Source organism: Rhinoderma darwinii, chromosome 8, assembly GCF_050947455.1.
Source record: "Rhinoderma darwinii isolate aRhiDar2 chromosome 8, aRhiDar2.hap1, whole genome shotgun sequence".
Classification (NCBI taxonomy): Eukaryota; Metazoa; Chordata; class Amphibia; order Anura; family Rhinodermatidae; genus Rhinoderma; species Rhinoderma darwinii.
In genome coordinates this window covers 70,699,265-70,711,216 of record NC_134694.1, presented here as the reverse complement: position 1 = coordinate 70,711,216, position 11,952 = coordinate 70,699,265, and the positions used below count along the sequence as shown (strand labels likewise).

At 40.1% G+C, this 11,952-nt stretch overlaps 1 protein-coding gene across 1 annotated transcript in view; it reads left to right on the top strand.

Moving 5' to 3' along the window:
• Positions 1 to 11,952, top strand: part of SLC16A2 (solute carrier family 16 member 2) — a 214,271-nt gene that overhangs the window by 166,004 nt on the left and 36,315 nt on the right. The window contains exon 3 of the mRNA XM_075835721.1: positions 1,723 to 2,179. Within this exon, the coding sequence (XP_075691836.1) occupies positions 1,723 to 2,179 (457 nt within the window). The remainder of the gene's footprint in view (positions 1 to 1,722; positions 2,180 to 11,952) is intronic.

Here is an 11,952-nt window from a genome sequence, read left to right as displayed (position 1 = left end):
GATGAAGATTCTGTATTTTTCATAGATCTAAATTACCCAAATTATTTTTATTTGTTTTGTCATGGTTTTTAATTTTGTTATTTTCCGACATTGGTCATTTGTTTCAGTCATTAGCGGCGGATAACAATCCTTTGCCCTCTGCGTACAAGATTTTTTTTTTGTAGTAATGAGATTTTTCAAGATAAATTCCATTTAAATTGTTGTACTATTTAAATGTATATTTATCTGTCATTTATATACACATTTTCAGAAAAACCTCCTTATTTATTTTAAACCTCACAAAGGCATAAGACTCACCATCCTGTAAAAAGCATCCCAGTGTAGACAACAGAATATAAGGTGGAAAAAGATTTAACTATTTTTCTTGATAGTCTAGTGAGTGAGGGTGGGGAGATGAATGCCAGCTTCACTGATGGATAAAAGGAAAACGTTGTACAGTAGCTTGGTATAATCATTTCTTCCCAATAACTTGGGTTGTTGTAATGGCAAGTATTATTTCATTGTAGGCATCTCAGAATTTGTCTTTAGATTTAAAGGAACACTTATCCTAGAAACGAATGATAAAAGTAAAATGGAGATTAACTTGCTCACACGGTTACAGTCTTCAGCATCTTCATGTTCCTGAAACAAATAATCTTTTAGAAAACATGCGGATACACAGGGGTTAATTTCCTGCTTATCTGTTCCATTTCTGGTTTGAGAATGGAGGAGGGAGTGGGACTTAGCCAAGGGGGCAGTCATTAATGATCTGTGTATACTTCAGCAGAGAGGGGAGGCTCCTGCTGCAGCCAGTTGTCTGGAACATGGCTGATCTCCTGGGACACATAGAGATTAATACCTTATCATTTTCTCAGTATATTGGAATATGAGGCCAATTAGTTTAGGATCAAAGTAAAGGCATTTTCTAGTTTTAGTGTTCCTTTAAGAGTCTTAAGTAGATCTGGGAGTTTCTAGGCTCATGATCATCTGAATATTTGTGTTAATCAGGTACAGTAGAGCAGCTATTTTTCAGGTGACTTAGTCAGTGACGTGGATTTTCCCTCTTCATCAGCATTGTCATTTATTGCCAGTGTTGTGGACAAGATCATATACCTTGTGCAACTCAACATTTTGAGCACGCTCAGGCCATTGTAGTGGAGGGAGATCAGCCAATGATCACTGCTTTTACCCACAGAAGATAGGCAAAGTAGTATGCCCTATACTCTAAAGAGCATATGGTGGCAACACTGTGACCCATGTCAGCAGTTTTGTTTACTTTGCCATCTCAATTCTGTGAAAGGTATGGTTGAGTGGGGAGTCACATACCCATTCCTGCTGCCTGCGCTGACTATGTATTCAATAAATCAAGTTGACAATTTATGCAAAAACCTAAACAAGCTGTCTAGAACCCACATTGTTACACATGGTTATCCATGTGAATACCTTGTTACTTTTATTTCTGTTTTATTTTTTGCAATGATAAGTAGTTTTGTGGGGAGTTCACACATACCGGAAGTTATGTAGATACTGGAGGTGCAAAGATGGGACATACGCATCTTTACTAGAGTGTAGATTTCATGTTTGGACCATTAGTTAGAAAACCTAGAGTCAGAAAAAAAACTACATTAGGGAGACGGAAGGACTCCCTAATGAATAAGGACAATGGTAAAAATGTTTACTGGAGTTATTGCTTTATAAAGTGTAAATATATAAATTGATATATAATTTTTTTCTTCTCAACAGGTCTCTTGGTGTCCGATATTTTACTTACGGGATCCTCTTTGGTTGTGGCAGCTCTTTTGCTTTCCAACCTTCATTGGTCATACTTGGTCATTACTTCAAGAAGCGCCTTGGTCTTGTGAACGGCATAGTGGCCGGGGGAGGTTGCGTGTTCTCAATATGCTTTCCTTTCTTGCTGAAGACAATGGGAAAAGCTATTGGATTGGCACATACATTTCAAGTGCTCAGTGTTTTCATGTTCGTTCAAATTTTTCTCTCTCTGACCTTTAAGCCACTTCTGCCAACCCCGGTAGATGTTAAAGAAAAAGAGAATTTGGCAGGAAGAAGTAAGACCCAGCAGTGTCTGGTACATACACGGAAGTATTTCAACATGCAAGTATTTCGGAAGAAGACCTACAGAATCTGGGCTTGTGGTATCGCTACAACGGTTTTGGGATATTTTGTTCCATATATACACCTGGTATGTGACTATTACAAATGGTATAAAAGTATAAATAACAAGAAATAGAGACTGTGTTGACTTAATAGTGATACCGCATCAGCTACTATAGCAGGATTCTGGTGTGAACTAGTCTATATATTGCTTTTAAATGAATAATCAAATAATCAAAAATTAAACTTAAAATAGTTTTCAGTATCATTTATTTAAAGTGAAGATTAGAAAATGCCAGCTGGTAGGCAACCAAAGTCATGTTTTCCTCCTGTATTATTATTTTTTTTAGATAGGACCCGGAAATCTTTGAGTGTGTTTCCTGATCACTACCAAAACATAGACCACAAAACCTAGCTTTCTCCAAAATATATAGATTGGATCTGCTAAACTAACTTTTGTTTTTCCAGAAAGGAAGAGAATGTGAGTTTCCCGGTGCATACTGTCGGGGACTCTGTGCGCCGGGAACTGGGAGGTCTTGCCGGCCAGTGGTGCATCGCCGCGGATTCTGGCAATTAACCCTGTAAATGCGGCGATTGATTGCGATCGCCACATTTAGGGGGTTTTTATCAGATTTGCAGCCCCCACAATGCAATCGCAGGGGTTGCCGATCATTGGCATGGCAACCGGAATCCAGACAATGGCCTCCGGGTCTGCCACTGAGTCGTTCCCGATGCACACTGTCGGTGACGGTGTGCGCCAGGAACCTGGAGGTCAGCTGTCCCCGACAGCTGACACTCCACTGTTGTCGATCAGCGATCCATCGCCGCTGATTTAAGCAATTAACCCCTTAAATGCAGTGATCGATTGCGATCACCACATTTAGGGGGTTGGTAGCAGATCGGAAATCGAAGGGGTTGCCGATGGTCATAGGTCTGCCATGTACGAGAGCCTATGGGGACCAGCTTCCGGCAGGTCCTGATAGGCTTCCTCTTACTTCACTGTCAGTGTCAAACTGACAGAATACAATATACTACCTATTACTGTATTCTAGCAGTAATCAGTGCTGCAGGTCTTCAAGTCCCCTAGTGGGAGAAAAAAAAAGTCAAAAAGTTAATAAAAATGTGTTTATAAAAATGTAAAAAAAGTTTTATGTTAAAAAAACAAACTGCTTTTTTTCATATAAGAAGTCTTTTATTATAGGAAAAAAATTAAACCGTTAAGAAAATGCACATATTTGGTATCACCGCGTTCGTAATGACCCAAACTATAAAACTATATTGTTATTTTCCCCGCACGGTGAGCATCGCAAACAAAATCCAAAACGACCAGAATCACTATTTTTGGTCACCAGCCCTCCCAAAATATAAAATAAAAAGTGATAAAAACGTCGCATATACCCCAAAATAGTACCAATAGAAACTACAACCCGTCTTGCAAAAAACGAGCCCTTTAGCCAGTTTTTTTGACTGGAAAAAAGTTATGGCTCAGAATATGAAGACACAAAAAATGTGTTTAAAAAAAAAAAGTGATTTTATTGTGCAAACATTGCAAAACATAGAAAAATTATATATACCGTATTTTTTGGACTATAAGACGCAGTTTTTAGCAAGAATAAATCTTGCTAAAAAGTCCCTGCGTCTTATAGTTGGTAGTCAAGGCACCCAGCAGTGCCGGGCCCCCTGACCGCTTCTTACTTAACCCATTCCCGACCCATGATGTGCCGGCACGTCATGGAGTGTAGAGGGGATGATGTTTGGAGCGGGCTCATGCACTGTTTTACAGCTGACAAGCTGCTTTATCGGCCGATGGCGCTGTTCCTGGCCGTTTAACTAGTTAAATGCCTGGTCAATATCGACCGCGGCATTTATAGGGGTCTTCCCATGAAGGACATTTATGACATATCCACAGGATATCCTCAGAAAAAGCATGGTTGAACAGCAGCACACGTCTCCCAAATTTCAATCAATATATTCCTTTATTGCCATTTTTTACTGGATGTTTGACCAATAAAGGAATATATTGATTGAAATTTGGGAGACGTGTGCTGCTGTTCAACCATGCTTTTTCTGAGGATTACATTACGTCAGACACCGCTCCTGATATCGGGATTTGTGCTGCTTCAAATATTTTATTTTTTGGATATCCACAGGATATGTCATAAATGTCAGAAAGATGCGGGTCCCAGCTCTGGGACCCGCACCTATCTAAACCCCGTTCTCTCTTACTCGCTCCGCTGTCTCCCGGCGACTTCCTGGTTAGGTGGTTGGGAGTTACGGAAACAGCTGAGTGCTCGCTGAGCTATTCTGTTTCCGTATCTCCCATAGAAATTAATGGGAGTTACGTTAACGGGAAGAGCTACGCTGTTTTCGGAACTCTGCAGCTCTGAAAACAGCGTACATGGTCGAGTTACGGAAACAGTGTAGCATGCTCTCAGAATGTGGTGAAACGGAACAAATTTTTTTTTTTAACTAATAGTTTTTGCTTTGTAAAAATAGTAAAATATGATTTTTTTTTTCCTATTTTCTTTTGTCTAAAACCTTGGTGCGTCTTAGTCAGGTGCGTCCTATAGTCCGAAAAATACGGTATATATTTATATTGGTATCGCCGTAATCATATCGACCCACAGAATAAAGTAAAATTGCTATTTATAGCTCATGGTGAACACTAAAAAGAATAAAGAATTGTCAGAATTGCTTGTTTTTGGCCACCTTTCTTGGCAAAAAATTGAATAAAAAGTGATCAAGAAGTTGTATGTGAAGATTGGCGGAAGGCATTCATACTTACGTATAAACTTCCTACATTGTGTTTTGCACAAGAGAAGAATTATAAAATTCACACCAGGTGATACAGGTATCCATCTCCTTTGCATTGGATTTTCCCCTCTGTGTCAGACCTTTGCGGGAGAGCCACCGGGACTATGCTACATATTCGATGGGACTGCTTCTTATTGCGTCCATTTTGGATAAAAATATTTGATCTCTCTAGCCAAACTTGCTGCATCTGCCATTCCTGCTACTACTGTGGCAGGTCTGCTCACTATTCTACCTGGGACACTTTCCGGCCTTAAAGTTCTTCTTAGACATTTCCTGACTGCAGCTAGAACTGTAATTCCTCGCCATTGGAAATCTACACAGGTTCCTTCTCTGGGTGAATGGGTTGTTGAGGTGAACCTTATTATGAGAACGGAGGAACTGTCCGATGACCATGGTAGTTCTGTGAGATTTCTTCACACTTGGGCGCTATGGTTTGAGTTCCGGGATGGTAACGATCTTCCTCAGTGGTTGGCTGGTGTTGATTGATTGATTGAGATTTGTTTTTTTGGTGCATGATAACCCACAGTGAGCGCTGAAGTGCCATCGGTTGATCGCTAAGGGTATGTTCACACGGCTTATTTACGGAGGTAATTCGGGCGTTTTACGCCTCGAATTACATCCGAAAATGCGCCTCGATAGCGTTGACAAACATCTGCCCATTGAAAGCAATGGGCTGACGTTTGTCTGTTCACACAAGGCGTATATTTATGCGTCGCTGTCAAAAGACGGCGCGTAAATAGACGCCCGCGCCAAAGAAGTGTCATGTCACTTCTTCAGACTTAAATGGAGCCGTTTTCCATGGACTCCATGGAAAACCAGCTCCAGTTACGTCCGTAATGGATGTGGCGTTCAAGCGCCTGCACATGCCGTTACGGCTGAAATGACGGGGCTGTGTTCCCCTGAAAACAGCCCCATAATTTCAGCCGTTACGGACGCTGCCGTGTGAACATACCCTTATTCCTTCTCTTTCCCCTCTTTCCCTTTATTTCCATTAATATAGTCATTTTGAATTATTGCACTGATAACTGTATTATGGAAAATGTGCCATACGTACTTTGTATTACAACTACATTGTTTTTGTTCTTCCACTATCTTCATTTCTTCGCATATGCTGTTACCACATATTTTGTATGCTTGTGATGATACCGCATTATTTTTGTACTCTTGTATTTGTTTTAAAATAATAAACTCAATAATGAAAAAAAAAAGTTGTATGTACCAAAAAATGGTACCAATAAATACTACAGCTCATCCCGCAAAAAATAAGCCCTCACACCGCTCAATCAACCAAAAAATAAAAAAGTTCTGGGTCCCGGAATGTGGTAAAACAAACCAATTATTTTTAATTTTTTTTCCAACAACTATTTATTTTTATTTTTTTAAAAGTAGTAAAATATATATTTAAAAAAACGAATATAAATTTGATATCACCGTAATAGTATTGAGGCGCAGAATAAAGTTGAGTTGTCGTTTTTACCGCATGGTGAAAGCCATAAAAACGTAACCCAAAAAAACAATGGAGGAATGACTGTTTTTTCCAATTTCATCATGCAAAGAACGTTTTTTTTCAGTTTCCAGTAAATTATATGGTACTTTAAATGGTGTCAATAGAAACTACAACTCCTCCTGCAGAAGATAAGCCATCACACCACTCTATTGACAGAAAAATAAAAAGGTTATGGCTCTTGGAAGGCGGGGAGAGAAAAACTAAAATTAAAAAGCAAAAATGGATCAGTCCTGAAAGGGTTAATACATTTCTAATGAGAAAAAAACAAACATTTGACCACATGTGGGGTATAGCCGTACTCAGGAGAAATTGCTTTACAAATGTTGGGGTGCTTTTTCTCCTTTATTCCTTGTGAAAATGAAAAAATTCAGCATTTTAGTGGAATAAATATGTTGATATTTATTTTCATGGTCTAATTCTAATAAACTCTGCAAAAGACTTGTGGGGTCAAAATGCTAACTATACATCTAGATAGAGTCTTTAAGGGGTGTAGTTTCCAAAATGGGGTCACTTTTGGGGTATTTCCACTGTTTTAGTCTCTCTCAGGGGCTTTACAAATTTGACATGGCACCGAAAAGCATTGAAGGTAAATTTGAGCTCCAAAAGCAAAAAAGCGCTCCTTCCCTTTTGAGCCCTGCCGTGGGTCCAAACAGCAGTTTATTACCACATATGGGATATTGCCGTAATCGGGAGAAATTGCTTTACAAATGTTGGGGTGCTTTTTCTCCTTTATTCCTTGTAAAAATTAAATATGTCTAAGTTTTTTCAGGAAGAGTAGATTTTCATTTTTACAGACTAATTCCAAATTCCAATAAATTTAGCAAAAAAAAACTGTGGGGCCAAAATGCTCGCTATACCCCTAGATAAATTCCTTGAGTAGTGTAGTTTCCAAAATGGGGTCACTTTTGGGGGGTTTACACTGTTTTGGCACCACAAGACCTCTTCAAACCTGACCTAGTGCCTAAAATATATTCTAAAAAAAAAAAAAGGAGGCCCCAAAATCTACTAGTTGCTCTTTTGCTTCTGAGGCCTGTGTTTTAGTCCATTAGAACACGAAGGTCACATGTGGGAATCTGGGAAATAAATGGAGTTCCGTTTCCCTGGAAAACCTTCTATATTACACAATTTTTTTTTTCTATTACAAATTAATTTTGGCAAAAATAAAAAATTTAATTTTGTAAATTTCACCTCTTTGCTTTAATTCCTGTGAAACGAATAAAGGGTTATGAGGCTTTGTGAATGCTGTTTTGAATTCTTTGAGGGGTGCTGTTTTTAAAAAAGGGGTGATTTATGGGGACTGTCTAAAATATAAATCCTGCAAAGCCACTTCAGAACTGAACTGGTCCCTGAAAGACCAGCCTTTTGAAATTTTCTTGAAAGTGCGAGAAATTGTTGTTAAAGTTCTAAGCCTTGTAACGTCTTAGAAAAATAAAGAAGTTCAAAAAAGATGCAAACATAAAGTAGACGTATGGGAAATATTAACTAGTAACAACTTTGTGTGTTTTACAAGCAGATATATTTAAATTTAGAAAAATGAAATTTTTTCAATTTTCTCAAAATTTTGGTGTTTTTCACAAATAAATATTGAATTTATCAACTAAATTTTTTCACTAAAATAAAGTACAATGTGTCACGAGAAAACAATCTCTGAATCCCTTGGCTAGGTAAAAGCATTCCCAAGTTATTACCACATAAAATAACACGTCAGATTTGAAAAAATTGTCTGTGCCTCAGGGACAAAACAGGCTGCGTCCTAAAGGGGTAAATACCCTTCCTCTCTGTCTACTCCTAGTATTATGACATCACTCCGTGTTCACACACACATGCCGGTGAATCACTGAAACAGCCAGTAAAAAGCTCAGAGACCCCAATTACAGGAGATCGGGCTCTCTCCATGAAAAATGTTAATTTTTAGCCTTTTCTCTATATAGACTTATTATTACATACTGACTGACATATTAAAAAATGAAAGGGATGATCTAGTTTATCCACGTTAAAGGGATTTTATGGAATGGTACATTGGTAGTCTATCTTTAGTATAGGCCATAACTCTGTAAGCAGGGGGAACCAAGGCCCCTTTACTGCAGCTGTATCTGGCACTGGAGCGTAGCCTAGTCAAGTGAACTTTAAGGGCTGGATCACACACAGTTTTGATGCAGTTTTTGAGCCAAAGCCAGAAGTGGGTCCAAAGTATCTCCTTTCTTTTGTGTCCACTTCTGTGTTTGGCTAAAAAATTGATCACTGGAATAATAAATAACTTTTATTGAGTGTGCTTTAAAATCAACAAAAATGGTGACTTAATATGATATATAAATAAATGAATGAGGTCCATGGGATATGCTCGTATTCACGATTACCCCATGCTACACATATATATCTTCCATGCTGTGATTTCCTGAATGCAGGGTTAATGTGGGTGTGGGACTGATGAATATAGGAGCTGAACCAAATGACTAACTGGTAATGCTCTAATACAATAGTCTCTCATGTCATTAGCAACTGTATGTTAATAAACTACCGAAATAAATATCTGATATAGACTATTAATGTAAAATGAGCAAGCGCTGAATGAATTGAATGGTGCCTAATAATCATTTTCTTTAAGCTCTCTACTTCTAAACACACCCACCATTGGGGTAATCGTGAATACCAGCATATCCCATGGACTAGGGACCTCATTCATTTATTTATATGTGAACTTTTTTAAGTCACCATTTTTGTTGATTTTAAAGCATACTCAAAAGGTATTTATTCATATTAGTGACTACTCTATTCCAGTGATTAGATTTTGCTACGGGTTCTATAGAACCAATTTTTGTTTGATAACAGTGATTATTTTCTAAAAAAAAATTCAGCCAAAAATTGTCACTAAATCTGCATCAAATCTGTGTGTTAGATCCTGGCCTGTGTCGCTGCGTTGGTACTTCAGTGAAGGGGCTGTGGCACCTCCACACCCAAAACAATAATTAACTCCTTCCCGACCGCCCACTGTCTTTTGACGTCAGGCGGTGCGGGTGCTTAATCTACAGACACGTCTTTTGGCGTCGCTGCAGATCAGGCTGATGAGCGCTCGTGTGAGCGCTCATCCTCTAAGCAGGAGCTGTTACTAACAGCTCCTGATCTTAGAGCAGCCTCCTGAACACAGCTGGGGTCGGCAAACATTCGGACCCCAGCTGTGTAACCCTTTGATTACCGCGGTCCGTGACCGCGGCATGATCAAAGGGAATTTCCCTCTTTGATCGCATCACCGGGATTCCAGTGATGCGATCAAACACCGGGGAATCCCTCTGCAGTCAGTCCTGGGGACCTACAAAGGACCCCAGGGCTATCTGTTCCGTGTGCCTGCTGTTCGGGCACACTATGTGCTGCCCGATCAGCAGCCTGTGTCATAGTGACACAGTGTAATGTATTAGCGTACAGAAGTATGCTAATACATTACAAGTAAAAAATAAAGTTACAAATAAAGTTATCCCTTGATGGGATTAAAAAAAAAAAAGTAGGGGGCGTGGCTTGGACCTGCATGAGGACGGACGTGTAACAGGGAGCTCCGTGACTAAGAAGCCCAAACCGGCTTAAATAAACCTATTGGACACCAGGAAAAGAAGTCTCCCGGCAGATGAACGTACCCTAAGCCCGGAGGGCGCAGTGAGGTCAGAGAATCAGCTGGGGAACGGAGGAAACTCGTCTCAGAAGTCGGAGCATCGTGGGGGAGGGGAGTCACGAGGCACGGCTTCCCGGGCTAAGGCGCCCTACAGATATCTCGTCTGGGAGATTAACAGCGGTCAGGAGGCCAGATTCCAGGAGAGCAGTGAGGATTCTGTGAACGGAGGTGAGGAGGGGAGTCACAGCAGCCCACGGAGGGTCAGTAGCACTGCAGGAGAAAGAGGGGAAGGAGGGGAACGGCCTAGAAGGGAAGAAACGCCATTGTGATAAACTTTATTTCTGGAGGGTCACAACAGGTCAGTGCACACAGTGGAAAGGAGGTTGAGCAGAGTCACAGACTTTCACAAGCTATCCTCCACTTGATATTGATTTCCACCACAGCAAAGAGAATATAGGAGGAACTAAAAGAGAGTCTGCTTGAGCAGGAGCAGCCGCCATTTCCCATCTTTTCCATAGCAAGATATAACATAAAACGCAATACGGTACAAGGATATATCTACAGTTACTGGCAGAGATAAATAAAGTACACAGTTACTTGCATTGAACGTTTATTATAATTTTCTCGCTTACCGTGTGTATCATACTTTACAATGGGCGGCACTACAAAAAAGAAAGACCAAAAAGCGAAACCGACTAAACTCACAGAGTTTTTTGCCACTTCTCCCTCTAGACAGGCTGGAGCAAAGAGACGGTTATCACTCCCCCCGCCCTCTCCTGCATCCTCTTCCAGAGCAGAGTCCTTAAACAATGACATGGGGGAAGACTCTGACTTACACCCAGTTTCGGAAACCACAATTAAAAAATTACTAAATTCTTTGAGAGACTCTCTACAGTCCGATTTTAAAAGTATTGTTGGGGAGCTGAAAACTGACATTTTGGCTATAGCGTCGCGCACGGATCATATCAAGCACAAATTTGAATCCTTTGCCAAATCGCATAATTTGTTAATTGATGCGAATTCAACGCTAGAGGAGGAGGTTCAAAGGTTATCAAACAAAGTGTTAGATCTTGAGGACAGATCGCGCAGGAATAATGTCAGAATCAGGGGCATTCCGGAATCAGTGACACCGGACCAGCTTGCTCCATATCTTACTGACCTACTGAACGTGGTTCTACCTCAAAAATCCAACTTGGATATGACAATAGACAGGATCCATAGAATTCCTAAACCGCGGCATATTGCACCTCACCTCCCGAGAGATTCTATAGCCAGGATCCACTTTTATCATATTAAAGAGGAATTCCTTAGGGCTTTAAAAAGCTCTCCAGAATTACCGGAACGTTTTAAAGATATTGCGATCTACCCTGATCTGTCAGCAGCTACTATGTTAAAACGAAGAGAATATATGCCTCTCACAAGAATCTTGAGAGATAAAGGAATACTTTACAAATGGGGATTTCCGGTGAAGCTGATTGTATCCAGGAACGGCAGTATTCACGTGTGTAATTCACCTGAAGCAGCGAAGGAATTACTTCAGGAATGGGGATTTATTACCTCGCCGTCTCAAAGTCCCCGACGCAGGGAAGAGATTCGTCCAGAAGTGATCACCCCATTGTGGTCAGAAAAAATAAGCAGATCCAGGAAGAAAACGGGAGACTGATATAACTGTATAATTGTTTAAGAATATGGTGTTCATATATAATGGCTTCAAATGTCGTAGTCATTTAAGGAGGTTGCTTGGGGAGGTAGTCATGGTTACTTTGGGAAAGGCAGGTCCTACTGACGTTGCCCCCTTTTCTTCCCTGAAAGAGGGAAATAACAGGTTGTTGGGTTCTTCAAACAATCCGCTAAGTTGGAAAGCGGTGTGTTGTTATGTTAAAGTTTGTTTTACTTTAAGGTTGCTTTTTGGCCTCTCCCCTGGTAAGATTAAAGCTAA